The sequence below is a fragment of the Vitis vinifera genome, chromosome 11, assembly GCF_030704535.1.
Source record: "Vitis vinifera cultivar Pinot Noir 40024 chromosome 11, ASM3070453v1".
Classification (NCBI taxonomy): domain Eukaryota; kingdom Viridiplantae; phylum Streptophyta; class Magnoliopsida; order Vitales; family Vitaceae; genus Vitis; species Vitis vinifera.
The window spans coordinates 3,193,809-3,213,489 of record NC_081815.1 but is presented as its reverse complement, the minus strand read 5'-3'; the positions used below and the strand labels follow the sequence as shown (position 1 = coordinate 3,213,489).

General features: G+C 35.7%; 2 protein-coding genes across 2 annotated transcripts; both read left to right on the top strand.

The window, feature by feature from the left end:
• Positions 1-5,075: 5,075 nt before the first annotated feature.
• LOC100250904 (heat stress transcription factor C-1) lies at positions 5,076-6,434 on the top strand. Its single transcript, XM_002280992.4, has 2 exons — positions 5,076-5,427; positions 5,513-6,434. Exons 1-2 carry the CDS (start codon positions 5,218-5,220, stop codon positions 6,290-6,292), a joined length of 990 nt encoding a protein of 329 aa, XP_002281028.1. The 5' UTR covers positions 5,076-5,217; the 3' UTR covers positions 6,293-6,434.
• Positions 6,435-14,575: 8,141 nt separating this feature from the next.
• LOC100256048 (indole-3-pyruvate monooxygenase YUCCA2) lies at positions 14,576-17,820 on the top strand. The gene is made up of 4 exons (XM_002280979.4): positions 14,576-15,850; positions 16,582-16,830; positions 16,949-17,071; positions 17,164-17,820. Exons 1-4 carry the CDS (start codon positions 15,161-15,163, stop codon positions 17,368-17,370), a joined length of 1,269 nt encoding a protein of 422 aa, XP_002281015.1. The 5' UTR covers positions 14,576-15,160; the 3' UTR covers positions 17,371-17,820.
• Positions 17,821-19,681: the final 1,861 nt, after the last annotated feature.

Sequence of the window (19,681 nt, the reverse complement as noted above, 5' to 3'; positions counted from 1 at the left end):
TTCTGCCATGGATCCAGGGTGCATGACAAAGACAGCCCCTAATGAGAACAAAAACCTAAGATCTTGTATCATAAATTTAATGATACACACACCATATATAAGTCATACCTCAGTAGGTTGTGGAGTGAATATTGGGTTGGTCAGTGACCTTGTTGCTAGGGCAACTCTAGCTATCACTTCCATCTTTGTGTAGAACACACCCATGGTAGGTTCATTTAATGCTTCAAAATTGAAGATTTTCTATTGGTGTTGATGACCAAACTCATCAACCCAATTGTTCCAACAAATATTTAAAATTAATAGGAAAATTCTAGGGTAACGAATCGATACCCATCGAAGATGTAATGTAATCCAACCGTTGAAAGTATGTGATCAAATTTTAAATCGTATGATGAAAGTACAAATATACGAGACTAGGCTTAATACAAAACACTATGATGTAAATTTTTAATCAGTTCCATTTTTATGTATGTATCAAATTGGTATAGTAATGGAATGATTAATCATATGAATCCCTCGTATTTATTTCCATCACATAGGATATGAAGTAATTATTATTGTCGGATTTACATGTAATTGTATTCTAATTTTTTTCATTAAACAAGGCTACTTTTCAATATTAAGAAATAAAAAAATTTGCTTCTCAAATCGTGTTTAAAAAAAGATTTGCAAATCTATCGACTTATCCAAATATAGATAAATCATATTAAAAAATATAAGACCCACACTTCAAAGTTTTTTCCAACCTGAGGGTTCAAAGTTACTCAGACATTTATTCATAATTATTTTTTATTTTCTTAATTTTTGAATTCTTAAAAAAGTTAATTAAAAATTTTTGTTTTTTATATTTCTATAATTTTTTTAAAGATCAAGAAATTCAGTTTTGAAAATTGTTTTTAAAAACAGTTGTCTATTATAGAAAACCATTTTGAAAATTTAAAAACAAAAAACATGTTTAATAATTTTTTTGATAGAAAATTGTGATATACCATGAATAAGTGTTCTTAATCATAATAGTTTATTGCATTTAAAGCGAATAATATCTATATGGACATAATGAATTCTTACAAGTTATTAGGTTTCACAATCCCGTGTTTAATAAAGAGGTAGTGAGTTTTTAAACAAATTTTTGTTTTAAAAAACATTAAAAAAATTGTTTTTAAAAATAACTACTTCTAAAAAAATGTTCCCCAACATACATTAAAATTTTCTTTCTCATGGTTCACATTTTTTAATTAGGAGGATTTTTATAAAGAATAATAACAAAAATAAATTTTAGGATACTATTCTCATCTTGTACTTGACTCTTCAAAAGTCAATTGATAATAACACTTTTAATTTACAAATATTTAAAAATAAATTTAGGGTCAAAATAAATGTTTTCCTTTTTCTTATGTCATATTTGACTTTGTAGGATTCCATAAAAAGACCATGAATATAACACTCTTAATTCACTCCAACCTTTTTCCTTTTCCCCTTTTTTCCTATAACTATTTTCATCCTTTTAAAAAATAAAATATAAAAAATAAGTGTAGGCCTCACATTTCGCATCATACCTTCCCACTCGATGACAAAACTCGTTTTTTATTTATTTCGTAAAAATTTGATTTTTTATAAAAAAAAAAAAAAAAAGACCTGGAGTCGTCACTTATGAGATCAAGTTGCTTATTGGAAAGGTACGGTAAAAAGACCGTAACACTCCTCTAAGTCCCTAAAAACGGATCTCTACTAAATAAGGTGAAGCAAAGGAGAGATTCTGATAAAAAGGCAGCCAAATGAATCTAGTCGCCTTTTTGAACAGCTTCTTCAGAGGAAACTACATCGGGAGGGTCGTTATGGGTTCCATTTGCTTTCAAGTAGTTTGAGTTCTCATGGAATCAACTTTTTCACTAGCTTATCCAAATATCCCATGGCCAATCTCCAACATCATTAGCTGGTGATGCACACAATGCTATGTACCTGGAACACCCCACAGAAAATAGAGGAGGATAACAAGAAAACAGAGCATGAAAAAAAGAAATGAAAATGTACCAGTGAACTTACTTGAGAGTTCTTCCAAAGCACAGACAGCTGGATTTCTCAATTCCCCCTCATCCATAGCTCCAATTTTTTTTTCCATTCCCCTTACCAACTTCCTCCATCTAGCTTGCTTTTTTTTTTTTTCTCCTATTAGTTTTCTCGGCACGTTTTCTACCCGTTCCACTGCTCCTCTACTTATTGCTTAGAGATGTCTCTATCCCTAACCATCACTAGCAAAGTGGTGGTGTCCTTGGTCATGCGTCCCATGCATGCAGCTCACTTGAAGAAACCGACCCCCCCACTCCTCCGAATGAAAACAAAACAAAACCAACTCTTTCCGGATGACCAGCAGGTGTGTAAAAAACTTTGGTCCAAAGAGAGGTCTACAATAAGATATATAGAAAATAATAATAACTTTTATGTAAAATGTAAATATAATTTTTTAAAAATCAAGGTATTCTAACACTTCAAATTTTAAAAATATAAGGTAAATCCATATTTTTGTATATAAAAATTATGATATTTTATTTTATATGAAAGGTACTTTTATTTTCTATTTTTAAAAATAAAAAAATTGTTCAAAAAAAATTAAATTATTATTTTATATAAAAAAAATTAATATAAAAATGGAATAATAATATTGATATTATAAAAATTTTATTAAATATTTTTATATAAATCAAAAATAAAAGTTTTACAAAAATCTTTATTTTTCCTACTTTTACATTAAATTATTTTTATTTATAGATTTTTCTAAAAATTAGCATAACACATATCTAAAATCTTACAAAAAATACGTTTAATAGTGATTTTAAAAAGTACTTTCAACTTTTTTGACACTTAAAATTTTTCATATTTCAAATATCAGAAAAACTAAAGGTAGTATTTGTTTTTTATTTAATTCTAAATAAAACTTTAATGTTTAATAATATTAAGTATTAGTTTTTTTTTTTAATGTTTTCTTTCTATTAAACATTAAAAAGTTAAAAAAAAAAAATCAACATGTTATTTTTTTTATTTAGTAAAAACCAAATATTTTGGTTTTTTCTATTTAACAAAAAATTTATAATAAGTCATAAAAAAAATAGAAAAACAAACAACTTAAAATCTAAAAGTAAAGTAAATTATTTTCAGTAAAAATTTTAAAAAACAAACTACCTCTAAAAACACTTTTAAAACTCTGTCTAAGGTGATGTTTGTTTTTTACTTAATTCTAAATAAAATTTCAATGCTTAATAGTGTTAAGTATTAGATTATTTGTTTTTATAATATTTTATTTATATTAAGTATTAAAAAGTTAAGAAAAATTAATATATTATTTTTTTTATTTAGAAAAAATATAAAACATTTTGATTTTTTTTATAGAAAGAAAAATTTATAATAAATCATAAACAAGTAAAAAATCAAACAACTTAAAATTTAAAAACAAAAAGCTAAAAAACAAACCGCCTCTAAGTTTGAAAACAAGCTTATGGACTATGTGAACCCAATTTAAAATATCCCGTCTGACAAACATATTGGATAAATGACACGTGATTAATTATACATATATATATATATATATATTGAAAATTTATTTGGGTAAGGATATTATTTTTAAAAGATCATATGGAAAGGACTTAAAACCGTCCAATAAAATTGTAGTAGGTTGACTAGGGCAATGATGTTAAAATATGAATATTTTGACTAGGCAAGCTCACACCTATTAATTTCTTGTGCTTTAAATCTAATTGACATGTTGTGTCACGTGGGTCAGCCTCATAATAGATATTTACTGACCCATTTCTGATTTGGCCAATTAATGGATCCTCCCGCTTCCTTAGTTGCTAAGAGAAAACTAACAAACAAATTTGGCCCTATTCCTTTAGGAAATTTATGATGCATCCCCTCTTAATTTTATCTTACTTTCACATCTTATAAATTCAAAAAAAATAAATTATTATTTTTAAATATTACACTTGGGCGCAAAAATATTATTATCAAGACATGATGACATCATTTAAGCGGGCTTTTTTGCTTAAGTAGTTTAATTTTTTTAAAAATGAATTCGGGTTTTAAAAAAATAAATTTAATATAAAAAGGTAAAAGATTAATTTTTTTAAGACCTATTTATGACAAAAAGTGAATTCGTTTTTTTTATAAAATAAGTAGAGTTTAAATGATGGACGTTAAGTAGAAAGCACAAATGGAGGCAGATGATTGGCTAAAAGAGTCATCCCACGTTATTAAAAAACGGAAGCTAAAGATTATAAAAATGTTACTTCAAAAGAAGGGACAACTTATTATTATTATTATAATAATAATAATAGTAATAATTATAATGAGAAAAAGAAGAAGAAGAAGAGGAGGTGAGTGGGGTAGAAATTATTAAATTATATAGTTGAAAATGGAGACAAGCATAGATTTGGAATAGATAAAACTGCGCCCCACCTCCCAAACACCACTCTATTGCCCACTTAAAAGGCCGGTCTCAGACACGTGGCATAACTAGAAGCGGCCACGTTTACCTTTGTCAAGACTCAACCCTCAAGTCCCTTTATGCGCCAACGCATCTCCCCTAAAGTAATGCCAAAAGCAAATCCCCCACTCTCTAACCCACTCTTTCCACCTCCCCCAGTCCATTTTATACATTTCTTCCTCCCTCCCCAACCCCTCTACGCGCTTTTATCAGAGCGTGCCATGCTCTAGTATGACATTAATTACTGTGATTAAAAGTCCAACGTGTCAATATGTACAAAGTTTTGGGAGGAAATACAAGTATACAGCCATATTTTGAGAATGGATTTATTTGCTACTTTTTTGAAGGAGGAGTTGACGGGGACGTTAAGAAGGGAACATGTCAGGTAAAGGAAGACCGCGGGGTGGAGCGCGTGGAAGAAGCAGTAATATCGGAAAATATCAAACCTACGGAGCGTGACGTGTAGAGAAAGATGATAAAAGGGTGCGGAAATGGGTCCTATCTCGTGACCCACGAAATATCGAACCGCCCCGATTACTTCCACGATACCCTCTGTGTTACTGTACATCACTCTCCTCTATATTACGCTGCTCCCCCGCTTCTCAAAAAGTGAAATTTGTGAACGACCCACTCTTACTTCTCTCTCTCTCGTCTCTCGTTTCTCATCTCTCGGCTCTCTGCCCGTCCTCCTCCTCCCCCCTTTTCCAAGAGAGGTCAGACGCGAAAGCAGTGTATATGGGATGGAAGCTCCCAATAACAACATCATAGCACCCTTCGTCATGAAGACGTATCAGATGGTCAACGATTCAAGCACTGATGCTCTCATCACCTGGGGCAGAGCCAACAACAGCTTCATCGTCTTCGACCCTTTAGACTTCTCCCAGAGGATCTTGCCCGCTTATTTCAAGCACAACAACTTCTCCAGCTTTGTTCGTCAGCTCAACACCTACGTGAGTATTTTAGCCTCCTCCATCTACAGCACGCCTCCCAATTATTTATTTATTTATTTATTTATAATCCTTTATCCTGCATCAGGGTTTCAGAAAGGTTGATCCAGATAGATGGGAGTTCGCCAACGAGTGGTTCCTTCGTGGCCAGAGGCAATTGCTCAAGAACATCGTCAGGAAGAAGCATAGCTCTTGTGGTAGGAGTTCGTTTTTGCTACAGGCGAAGCTGGAAGATGGTGATGAGGAAATATTGGCGGAGATTGAGAGGCTGAAGCACGAGCAGAAGTCCCTTGAGGAGGAGCTTGAGGGGATGACCAAGAGGTTGGAAGCAACTGAGAGACGTCCACAGCAAATGATGGCGTTTCTCTACAAAGTTGTGGAAGACCCAGAGCTTATTCCGACAATGATGATGGAGAAAGAGAGGAGGAGGCAATTGGGCGAGAAGAAGAGGCGTCTTCTGATCCAATCGACATCGTCTTCCTCAGGCACCGCTGGGACGGCTTCAGTGAAGTCGGAAGAGGAAGAAGACGGCAGCACTGTAGGTATAATTTCATCGCCGGAGACTCTGAGCCACTCCTCGCCGTCGCCGGACACAAGCACTCCGGCGTGGGTGAGGCCAAGGCAGATGATGGGTTGGCCTCTCGTCGCCCAACAGCCTTACCCTTTGGCTGCCATTCCCAGTCCCATATATTCCGGGTCTGTGACCGGAATAGGACATTTCAACACGATGTCGCCGCCGCCTGAAAACACCATTTCTAGCTACAAGAGCAGTGATAGTGGGCAATTAAGCTATTTCACAGAAATGGAGGATGGGGTGGAGACCCGTCCGCTGCCTTATCCATTTTCTCTTTTAGAAGGTGGCTTTTAGTCTCCCCTCACAAGATTTATCCTTCATTCTTATCTTATGTAATATCACTTTTATATCTCCCCTTTATTGCTTTTTTTTTTTGTTTTGTTTTTTTTTTTAGTAAACACCCCAACAAATAAATTTCAATTATGCCTCTACTATACATTTCATGTCACTATTTCACTTTTTTTTTTTTTTTTTTTAATTTATAAAACATATCTAAAAAGTAGAGAATATGTTGCTTTTCACTCCCAAAGTTCAGAATATCCAATATTTGATTGTAGGATATTTACTTATATTTTTTTTCTTGATAATATTAAAAAGAATTTGTGATTGGGTTAAAAAAAAATCTGAAAACCTCAGACAGCCCAGAAACTGAGTTGGGGTTGGACCGAGTTAGGGAGACAGAGTGTCCCGAGTCAAGTTGCCAAATTAGGAAGGACGTTGATTGTGTGGTTCGTTAACTTGCCAATAAGGGAGCGGCAGGTGGCACAATTTAGGACTGCGTGTGGGAGGCGTGGAGTTAAAAAAAAAAAAAAAAAAAAGGGAGAGGAAAAAGGTTAAAAAGGATGGGAATCCCACGCACACCCCACGTGACCACGACCCTTTGGGAAGCGCAAGGCCAAGCCACAAGGGCAGCAGGCCAGCTCAATTTTACAGGCTGCACACAGGTGCGCTAATTAATTATTGGTAGGCCCCTTCCCTTTCCCCTCTTTAGGACTCTGTCTCCAAATCCTCCCATTTAGTCTTCAATTAACCCATCAATGTGTCTCTTGTGCTATGCATTGCTACCCTTATCATAAATTCATTCTTAATTAATTAAAATTAAAATTAAATTTGAGATAGTCGGTCGGCATGTGAGCAGCCAACTGAAAGTGCAAATAAAGAAGCCAAAAAGAGAGGGGAGGGATGACGATAGATCAACGTCAGAATGATCACGTGGGCCCCTTATTTTTTAGAGCGTACCGAGACGCGTGTCAAGTGGGACCCACCAATAATGGAAAGATAGGGCAAGTGCTGGCCACTCCCCATTTGCCAACTGGACACTCAGACAAAAGCATCTCGTCTTTTCACTTTTGTTTTTTTGGGACCAGTCCTTCGCCACGTGCGCACACGTGGGAGAGTTTTCCATCAGGTTTGCCACTTGTCGTCTGCCACCATCACCCCACCTGGGTCCTACCACGTGTTCCACCCATAACTCACCAGCAATGTGTCTGCAACTTAATAGGGTAAGCCTCGTACGCACCCAGACATGATTATTTTGTTTAATTTTAATGTATTGAAGTGGACAGAGTCAGTGCGACACGTGTCCATGTCTATTCCTCGGATTGTCAGAGTCAGCCAAGATAGAAGAATGAGGACCATGTATTAAGGGTGATTGTCGTTTCATTCAGTGTTCTTTTTAGGCTCAATTGTGTGGTTAATCATAGCCCACGCCCCACTATTAAGTATTACCCAACTACATCTTCATAAACCACACTTTTTTTTTTCTTTTTTTTTTATTTATTTAATTTTTCCAATTTTTTTTTTGGGGAAGGTGGATTAGACAATGTTCTAACAAGCTAATTCAAGGCCGAAGGGACTATACATAGAAAGAGATTAAAGGACATAAACATGTGTGTTTGAGGCTATTGGCAAATGGGCCTAGTATTTAGCATCCTACCCCCGAAAACCTTAGTTTTTCCATGGACACAGATCCACGAAAAAATACATGGAGCCTAGGATTGGGAGGGCCATGCCTTGTTGTTTCCGAAGATCACAAGACATCCTATGTATTTTTATTTGAGGTAGTTGAAGATGGATGACAGACAAAATCTTCACTGAATTCTTGGGATCAAATATGCAGGCTACAGCCTCTATGGGAAGAGGACACAGTGTTCTAAAATTTATGTTGGGCCGACTTGTTGTCCAGACTGATGTTGGGCCTGGACTGCTTCCAGACGGGCTTGGGTTTCTATGAGGGGCTCCTGGGTAGATTCTGCAGATCAGTTTACCTAGAGTCTCAGTTTTTGTACTCATAGGCAGGCCTCTGTCCATGGAAAAAGCCCCATGAGAGGCCCGATCAATGAGAGCCCAAGGAAACCTACCTTTTAAGGGTGTTTTTCTTGGTGGGATTCTTGTCGAGCCCACTGCAATACCGCTGTGGAAATGCCTCTCTCTAACATACTCATGGTCTAACCGAGCTCATCGCATGGACACCGTTCTTTTAAAAAAGACAAGACTTGACTAGGAAATCCCAATCTTGTGGGAAAGAATCTTCCGGTAACTATGGAAAAGGTGATTACCAAATCCCATTTCTTTTCCCTTCAAAAATGTCTCACTTCGTTTTCCCACTTGACAAAAAATCTTGCACCCTTTTGGTAAATAAACTGAAAATGAAACGAGAAAGATCGATGTCTTCAGTCCTGTCCAAAACCACATAGTTGATAAAGCCGAAGGGTCCACTAGGCCATAGATATATATATATATGCATGCACTACAGTAGTAAGGGAAGGTCGGCAGAGCCATTTTCTTTAGAGACTGTGATTTTGCTTAGCCTTCTTTTTCCAGCTTTTCAACCCACCTTCCATTCTATCATTTGATGGGCATCTCCACTACCTTCCCTTTCTTTCAAAAACTTAAGCCATTCCAAATGCATTCAAAAACCTCCTTTTCTACTTAAACGCGCCTTTAAACCCTTTAAGTGCCCCTAATCTTCCTTTCTAATCTTCTGTGGGGATACCATTGTCTCCCACCAAAGAAAGATTGTTCTTAGTTTCATGACTGTACTAGGTAAAACTTAATCCATGTCCCCATATGCTCTTTTTTTTTTTAGCCTGCTCCTAGCTAGTTTTGCACCTAACTTCAATCTCTTTCTTTTTAGGTAAGATGAAATCTAATGATATGACCCCTTAGGTTAGGTTTAAATTGGATTTCATTAGGCTGTATATGATGATCCTATACTTGATATGACCTCTTTAGATTTGAATTGGATTAGAGCTTATGATTAGGTGTGTTCTCCTATCAACCTTCTTATAGTAAAAATTAACTTTTGTTTACCTGATTAAGTGGTTGCTACAATTGGAACATTCTTATCAGTGCGTCAGCATCGATGTCAGATCGGACGATGCCCCTCTTAAGATAATATTTCTTAGATCTAATTATCATGGAAGGGATCTGGAGTAAAAGTGGTTCAACACACAGAAAAAAAAGGTGACATTCCCACAACAGTCTAATCCAGCTTTGAGATTATTTAAAGCTCAAATATACTTGTTAGTTTAGTATTTGTGAAGAAAGGTGTAGAGATGAGTGGAATGCATGGTGCCCACATAGATTCTGTTGTCTTACTAGTTGTTTCAACGAGAGGTGGAAACAATTAATTTATTCTAGTATACATGTTTGTTTTGTAGGAAAATGAGGGAAAGTTCTTTTTTATAGAGGCTGGCCAAATGGGAACAATTCCTCATGGGCAATAAAGATGTTGATTGTTCTCTTAATATTTAAACATAATAATTATTTGGCTCCTGCAATCATATTTAGAAATATATTGGAATAAGAGAGCCATTGGAAGAATTTAAAGAGAACGACCTCCCTTGTGGACATCATGATCAATCATCAAAAAGCTTCATGTAGGATTGAATTTTAAAAAGATCTCAAGGGAAAAGAAATGGGGTCATTTTCTTAACTTGCAAACAAGTCAGTCATGTGTGCTTTTACTTACCTCTAGCTAGTTAGGATCCAAAGAAGGTAGAGTTTTCTCAATAAATGTAATGGTGGTCTTGCTTGTTATGATCCACTTCTTTGCTTCTTCATCATGAAGGTTGCTTTTCTGAATGCCTCCCTTAGTTGATTGGGGAGGATTGAATAATGGGTAGAATGTTGGGTAGGGGAGGAAAGTGAAAAGGTGATGGTAATTTTGCAAAGTGGCACTCTCTATTGGCACATCAAAAGCATGTAAGCTTGGTAATTTAGTAATTTATGTATAAATTAAAGATAGAATATATCTTCTCCTGTTCCCTTGTCCTTTGAACTTGATGGAGCGTTGCAGCTGCTCTACACTTTATGTTTGTTAAATGCAGGATCATTTGGCTACGATGATGGTGTTGGGGCTTAAAATATATCCATGTATGATAATTAATAATTTGAAAACTAAGTAATTGATCTCATGTTTTCCCTGGATGTTTCTCATTAGTTTTATCAACTTGATATTGAGCATAGCTTAAAGCTACAATTCAATGAAGTTACATAGAAATTAATTTTGCTGAATTAAAGTACTATTATGATTATTTTATTTTTCTTGAATGGGGCTTTGAATTCCTTCTCTGAAAATTACGTAGTGTTTGGTAAGAATAAATTAGACTTTTTATAATATTTCACTACCATTATTTTGATGACTCTTTCTTGGAATTTATAAGAACACTTTTATTGCACCCCAACAATCATTTCCCTAACATGGGGCTTCCGTGAAGCAAACTCATGACCCTTGGATCGTGTTTTGACCATTTCATCTAAAAAGTAAGACTAGACTTTAACCTTTTATGACACTTTACTAGCATTATTATGGTAATTTATCCTCAAGTTTAAGAGCGTCATTATTGCATCCCAACAATCCTTTCCCTAATATGATGCTCTCATCAAGCGAACTCATGATCCTTGGTTCTGACACTAATTCTTGGATTGAGTTTTGATCAGGTATCTAGACACTAATTGGTATTTGATGAGAGTAGGTTAAGCCTTTTCTGGTATTTGGTCAGTATCATTTGGATGACTTATTCAAGATCTTAAGATCGACATTGTTGCATTCCAACAATTTTCACTGATAAAATCGTCAACTAAAAATTTATATAATTAGCTAGAATGAGAAATATTCCTTCAATTTTCATGGCTGAGAGAGTATACACTTGCCTAAATATTATCTTAAATTGGTAACTACCCCATTTAAAATTACAGAATAAAGACTGGGCTGGCTTATTTTATCATATTTTTATCCTATTCTTATTATTATATTAATGTAGTTTTATTCTTAGTAGCACTTGAGTTAAAATGGAAGGAAAAGACAGCTAGAGAATGGTATATGATCCTCACTGGGGGGATTGATTCAAGAGGGTTGACATTCCTGAAACACAATCTTAAGTAATTTCGGATAAAATATACCTGAAAGAGCCCACAAACTTTGTCTAATACTGGTTACAAATGCCATTACTGGATCCTCTAGGCGTCTAGCTCTGTGTCTGAATGTTGAAATTTGTCCTGAGAGGGTAAATGCATGTGGGAGAATATACCAGAGACTAAAATGGGAGATGAAGCTTTAAAGGACACTAAATGATCCCTTTTGTTACTAATAATCCAATGTTGGAAGCCAGCTTGGAAGCATAGATGAGACAAGGATAAACCTTGAACACCACATTCATGAACCTTAATATGCTGTTATTGCATGGTTAGTGGAGAGGCTCAAGATGGGGGGAGCTCCCTCTCTCTTTCCTTCGTCCTTTTTCCCTTTCAGGTAAGGTCATTAACAAAATAGAATTACAACAATTCAAGGGAGCACCTAAAGCCCCTCTAAAAGCAGAAAAGAAACCCTTATGAGTTGACAGCTTCCAAATAATAATCTACATGAGTCTACTATGACCCTTCTCTTTTGCTTTTATGTCTTAACTTTAGCTCTCACTCTCTCTTTTCTCTTATAATTTATGCTTTGATAAGTATAAGTGTATAGATACAATCTTTGATCAATCGATTGATTGACCCACATTACATAGCTCAATCTCTCTTTAGGCTTTAAAACTTGGCTCTTTAATACCCTGGAAAGGCTAGAGATGCTAAAACGCATTAGGGGATTAGTTATATACTTATGTGTGAGACCATGCTACTTTGAGTGGATCGGGTATAATGCTGCTCTCTTATGCTTTACATGCATAAAGAAAGACTGCCCATTTTGAAGTTTGCACCACTCAATCGAGTTTTTGTTGCACTATAATCAGTATTATTGAATATATAATATGGGAATTTTTTTTCTAAGCCTTCTCGAAACTTATTTAAGATGCTTCTAAGTATATAAAGCTACTCTTTTTTTTTTTTTTAATAGGTATATTTTCTTAACTCCTCATTGCATCATTGGTGTATAAATTAATTAATACACAATCTCACTTCTTTCTTTTTCTTTCTGTCTTTTCTCCCACTCACTGAGTATGTAATATCCCTTCTTTTTTTTTTCCTTAATTTTCCCCATAAACAAGAATTTATTAAAGGAATAGAGAACAAAATATGGAACATGCATTCCTTCAAAGGGAAGATTCAGCAATTTGGAGTCCAATGAAGAGTTAAAGAATGAATACAATTTATGTAACCCTAGGGAAGTGAAAAAAAAAAAGTAAGTCCTATTTTTTAAGTACTTTTGATAACATAAAATTTAAACTACTTAAATTAAAAATCACTTATTTTATTTAGTAATAGAGATCTAACTAATCACTTATAACGAAACACGATCAAAATGAATTATAAATTTTTACATTTATTTTATTTTATTTTTATTCTTTTTTATAAAATAATAATTTTTATTTTTTAATTCATTTTATTTATTTTAAATTAAACACTTATTTTTAATTAAAATATTTTATTAATTATTCATATAAAATCAAATTCTAAAAAATATCTCCAGTTTTTCTAGGAGATAGATAAATATCTAGTTTTTACCTTTAAATATTCTTTGAACGTATAAGAAATTTTCTTTTTAAATAAAGCAAGGGATAATTTTTCTTTGAAGCTTTAACTATTTTTTATTCTAATTTTTATTATCTTATTAAAAATCATTAACAGAGTTTATATTTATATTGAATTTTAATACAAAGAGATGAAGCTATTACTAAGGTATTTGAACACTATAGAACATTTTTCAACTTGAGGTTATTCACTCCCATTAAAACTATGCTCGTGCACCTTTTAAGTTTGACCTCTACTCTGTCCAAGAAGACAAAAAAAATAGTTCCACTCACCCAAAAATTTAAGTTGAAATCAAGTTGAAAATGTGGGTGAATAATCTAAAATATATATGGAAGAAATATGGAGAAAGTTATAGAAGCTACTAGAATCTTTGAAATATTAGAATCAATTGAGTTGAATGTATTTCTTAGACTACACCCATCTTTTATCATGATAATTTACTAATTACAGGAAGAAAACAAGAGAAAATTAGAGAGAAAGAGAAAAAAAAAAATACAGTTTGTCAACAGGTGACACAAGTGGGTATTGAGGAGAAAGAATCTTGGCAGATTGAAAGATGTTGTTAGTTATATACTGAGTTTTTATTCAAGAGACCAGAAACAAACAAATGGAAAAGAGGAGATTCTCCGAAGTCGTGGGCACTTTGATTATGGTGGAGCGTCATTGTACTTGTTCTCTTCCCACAAAGGACAGCACAGTGGGAAGTGGATGGGGAAAGGACAGCATGGTCTTCTCCTTTTTCATTTTTCAACCCCACTCAGATTTTACAACTGCTTGAAAATGTGGGTGCAAGTGTTTTTCCTGATCTAACTTACCAGCTTTTTATTAGCATATAAGGTTTAGAAAGAGCTTTATTAAGATACACTTAATGATCTCATATCCATGACTTAAGATATTTTTCCATATGCAAGCTGTCACAAGTAAAAAATGAGACTAACATTTTATACTTTCCAAAAAAAAAAAAAATATCCCATATGAAATTGATGGTCTAGAAAGCATTGATGAGTGAGCTTAAATGGTAGCATAAGGTGGCTAGGGCTATCTCTCTCAGATCTCAAATCAATTGGTGCTTTTGGACTATCATGATGAGGTCTCCATCTCTAATTATCTCCGACTTTGGGTCTAATCACGTCTTCATGAATGGCACTGTCAATGGTATATGATGAGAAAGTCCAAGAAAAGCCTTCAATTCAGATGGTTAGCAAGTCTCAATATGCCATCAATAGGGTAAATTAATACTCTATATGAATAATTCATTAGTCCAGCCTTCATGGGGTAAGGTCATCATGAACTTGAAGTCGCACTCTTCTTCATGAACTCTATTTCCCATACTCTAGATTATTCATAATTTAACCCAAAAAGTAATTATAATACAATATGACACTAACACTAACACTAACACACGTGTGAGTCAAGACTTCTAACCTCTTCCCCCTTATTGACTACTTTGATCTCCAACTTCTCCAAACAGACAGAGAATCCAAAACCTATTTTAGATGTGGAGTTACATAATGGTTCTTTTTTTTTGGGTTTGAAATATAGCTCTATTTATGGAATCATGTCAATTTCCCACCATGCGAGGAGATGGTTGACTAGTGCGGTGAATGAGAATTTGTCCTTGTAAGTAGAATGCTATAGAGTGCTCTTAATCTCTCGGAAGCAGTGGCGAAGAGTGAAGAGGAGGGCGGTGGTTGTAGGTGGTTAATGGTAGTTATTACTTTAGGCTCTTTAGTCTTTACCAAGGACCCTCTCATATATATTGAACCCAATTCAATTCCGTACGTGCTCATTCACTTCTCAAGTTTCAGACTTTCCTTTTTTTGCTCTCCGTGTTTGGTTTGGGTCAGCAGTTCTCGCTCTTGGCCGTCTCCTCCATTGACCTAAACGAAGGTCAGACGAACTCATTTCACAAAGTGAATAAGTCGACCCTCTTCATATTCCAACAATCCAGGAATTCACTTAATATCTATCAAATCCTTCTTTGGATAAGGGTGAAGTATGTCTCTCTAATCTCAACCTAATTTCTCTATAGAGAGAGATAGAGAGAGAGCACGTGTTTTCATGAGTACTTCGTTAAGAGAGTGATTTGTAATACATGGGTATTCCTTGGTTTTGCATGAAGTCTCTCAACTTTCCTGTGGAGCAGTAAGTTTGTTCGGCAACTGCCCCTCGGCTCTTATATGTTGTTTGATGGACTACTTGAAAGAAGTGGAAGGCAAGCGAGTTCATGATCCCCTGGGGCGGAAGATGAGCAAATCAGAGAGGCGCATTTTGGTGCCAGGACCGGTCATCGTTGGTGCGGGGCCATCGGGCCTAGCAGTGGCTGCATGTCTAAAAGAAAGAGGTATTTCCAGTTTGATACTAGAAAGGGAAAATTGCATAGCTTCCTTGTGGAATCTCAAGACTTATGATAGACTTCACCTTCATCTTCCCAAGGAACACTGCGAGCTCCCTCTCATGCCTTTTCCTCCTGACTTCCCCAGATATCCAACCAAACACCAGTTCCTGAACTACTTGGAGGCTTATGCCAAGCGCTTTGATATAAGACCCTTTTTCAACAAGACGGTGGTGAGCGCGGAATTCGATCCTAGGAGCAGGCTTTGGCAGGTTAAGACTCGGGGATTCAAAAAGGAGGAGGAAATCGTGTACCAGTGCCAATGGCTCATAGTCGCAACCGGCGAGAATGCAGAGGAGGTTGTGCCGGAGATTCAAGGGATGAATGAGTTTGCTGGGCCTATAATCCACACAAGCTCATACAAGAGCGGGGATTCATACCGGGGGAAGAGAGTGTTGGTAGTTGGATGCGGAAACTCGGGCATGGAGGTCTGTTTGGATCTCTGCAATCATAATGCTTTCCCATCCCTCGCGGTTAGAGATTCAGTAAGCATACTTAAACTCTCTCACATACCATACTCCTTGTACATACATAAAAGCAAGGCCTCTAGTAAGAATTCTTGATTTAATTATCTTAGAAAACCATCTTCTTTTCTTTTTCTTTTTCTCCTATTGCACCAAAAAAAATCGGTGAGGTTTCATGCTTAAGTCTTATAGATGCAAGAAACAAAACCCCATCACAAGATTCAGTTTTAACTTCATTAATTAGGGCGTGTAAGGACAAACTAGAAGCAAAACTGGGATCAGTCTTTTGATAATGGTACCCAGTCGGTTAGGACTTAGGAGTTTAGAATGCATCTTCTTTGAGACGGAAGTAATATTGTAATCCAGTTGCAAAAGGTTTACTTCTGCAATATCATAGGAGAACTAACAAGAGCTTCTAAAAGTAAAAAATAAAAATAAAAATAAATAAATGAATAAAGAAATAAAGAAATAGTAATTGTCCTTGTTGTCTCACTTTCTTGGAATTTGTTGGCATGCGCGATACTGGCATGGTTGAATACAGTTTATGCTTTCTTTTCTTTTTTTTCTATAAATTAAATTCTCTGCAAAGAAACACAAGTTGTGTTAGAGATTCGAAAGTGTGCATGGTGGTGGTATAACATGGCAGTCATGCTTAGAAGCAGCAACTCCACGCATGAGGGAGGGAAGAGCTCATCTTTACTCTTTTTTTTTTTTTTTTTTCAAAGCTCTTTAAGAACCTTTTCTGCTTGCAGGTGCACGTCTTGCCTCAAGAGATGCTAGGGAGATCAACTTTTGGATTGTCCATGTGGTTGGTAAAGTGGTTTCCAGTACGCCTTGTGGATCAATTTTTACTTCTAGTATCTCGAATGATGCTCGGGGACACTGCTCGATTAGGACTCAATCGCCCAAAGCTTGGCCCACTTCAACTCAAGAGCTTGTCCGGCAAGACACCTGTGCTGGATGTTGGGACACTTGCAAAGATCAAAACTGGGAATATCAAGGTTGGCTTTTATACAAGTGCTTAATTACAATATTCCCTTTTGCTTTGTATTTCTTCTTAGTTTATGATAAACTGCTAGATTTGTAATCTAAATATCGTAAATGTCCTTAAACGTATAGGTTTGCCGTGGAATAAAGCAGCTATCATGTCATACTGCAGAGTTTGTTGATGGGAGAGTGGAGAATTTTGATGCCATTATTCTAGCTACAGGTTACAAAAGTAATGTGACATCTTGGTTGAAGGTATATTTTTCTTGATTTGGAGTACTTTTGTTATTGGATTACTTGAAAGGTCCCAAGAAACCTCAATCGCCTTCAATTAATTGTTGTCCCAGGAAGGCAATATGTTCTCAGAGAAAGATGGGTTGCCCAGAAAGCCATTCCCAAATGGATGGAAAGGTGAGTGTGGACTATATGCAGTGGGCTTTACTAAACGTGGCCTGCTTGGTGCTTCTTTAGATGCAAGAAGGATTGCAGAAGAATTAAGCGTGCACAGTTCATGGCCTTTCCAGCACTTCCGCCACGACAATCATGATCTGTGAGGGATGCAATTGAAGATTTATGAAGTTAATGGACTTTAATGGTGACTTTTTGAGTTGGTAGCTGCACCAAGGAAGTATATATAATTTCCCCCTCTTCAGTGTAAGGGATGAAATGAAAGGGAAAAAAAAAAACAAGAAAGAGTAGGACATGTAATTCCTAACTTTCAGATGTAAGGTGGGGGAAGAGAGCTTTTGTTTTGTTTTCCCTTTTTATATTTTTTGGTTTTATTTTCCCTTCTTATATTTTTTGGGGTTGGGGGTGTTCAACTGTGTATATCTTGTACATTGCCATTTTTCTCTAGCGAGGTAAATCTTTAAGACAGAGATTCCTTAGGGTTCCCGTAGATGTTTGAAAGTAGTGAGGGTGGGGGTGGTGTTGACAAACTATATTTCCAAACTGATGTAAAATGATCAGAATCATATGTGAATTCCCATCAATACGGCCCTGTATGATTAGTTGTCCATTGATTGTGATAGCTAATAAAACTCAATGTAGTAAGCTTTCATGACTTGAATACCATATAAACATAATTTGAAAGAGCTGAATACATAGTAGATGGGACAAATGAACATTAGTACATCAAAGGGACAAGATACTAAGTCCCCATCTCCTACAATTTCTACACATCAATATCCGTAAGAGCATTCAACTGATATATATTGAGCTAGCAGGGACCAACCCATCAAGTATCCCTTTTCCCCCAAAAAAACAAAAAGAGAAAGTGCATAATTAAAAGAAAAGGGAAAAAAGAAAAAACTTTAAGGGCCATGGAAGGTCCCATGGAGATAGAAGTGGCCCTATGGTTCTTTCATAAATCTTGTGAAGATTACCTTTTCAATATATTACAGCTGATATGAATTCAATAGTTCGTTATCCTCATTGCCTTGTCCTTTCCATCCTCATCAGCAACCCGGACCACCATTATTCTTTGGAACTCCACCCATTCTAGTCCACAATTTGATCCCTGTCAACATTCAAGGATGGGGTCTGCAATATTTAAGATGATATTTATAGCATGTAAATTATGGTCATATTCAGTAACCATTAAATTTTCTTGGGGCTGATACGTACATGATGTATGAAATTCAATTCAATGGCTGGAGCGATGGATGATTGAAAAGGAAGTCTGGTTCAAGTCTCCCAGTCTTTGATCAAGCTGAGAGTAGAAAATTCTCGACTTGAACTGATTCATAGATGCGATTTTTAATAGCTGGGACCAGCTAATTGCCCTAATTAATCTTATTAAGTAGTTCAAATGCAAATTAGTCTAATGAAGTGCTTAAAGTTTAGGATAAGAACTCAACAGGGAATATTGTGGAGAATTCTGGAAGGAAGGACGACATGGTGTCGTGCAGAAATTTCAAAAAGAAAAGCAGCTTTCCTAACGAGAGACATGTACTCTGAAATGATATGAAAAATGACAATAATTTGAAAATGGGGGGTTTTAGTTAGGATTTAATGATTTGGTTGTGGTGGGGTTTATTCCGACCGAATGGAGTTTGACAAACTCGCACAATTCGAATCTTTGGCTTCAGAATAAAGACGCTGCCTGAAAAACTCCCCGAGAGAAAAAGCGAGAAAGATATCAACATCAAGGCCGGGGTGGGTTACTACTTCTGAAATCTCATTTAGGACCAGTAAGAGGTCCTACAAATAATTGCCTGGCCCATGAGATCATATTTTGCCATTCCTACACATCCCTTCACCCTCATTCTACTGCCGACTCTTTTCTTTTCTTGTCTTCTTTCCCTTATCGCCACTTCAAAAACAAGAGTATACAGATATTTGAACCAAAATTTCCTCCATGCTTTTCGTTGGACCTAGTAAATTTCTCTCCTCACAGTACATCACAACATTTAGAATATACAAAAGCAAAGAATAATTTGATGGAGACAAGCTAACAAGATTTCCATATAATATCCTACTATTTCTCTTCTTAAAGAGTGTATTAAAGAAAAAGTTGAAATTTTATTGGGATGAAATACGCTTGCATGTTACATACATTTTGTTCTTTTCTCATGTCATTTTTGTCTGCCTAGCCCGAAATTTTCCTTCCACCTTACGAGAAACCTAACCTAGCCTTGGCTCTTAATGGCAAAACATTCACAAGTAAATTCTAGCAAGTTGGGCTGCCATTTGTGGCTAGGAGAAGTTTGATCCTACCAACTTGGAAGCAGATTTTCATTCACTGATCTGTATCTGTTAATACCCATTCAATAAAGGAAATTGGTAACAGTACTTATTCTAGGCTTTGTGTACCATTCTCCGGGTCGGTCGACTCTCTTCAGTACTGCTGCATGATAGCACCAT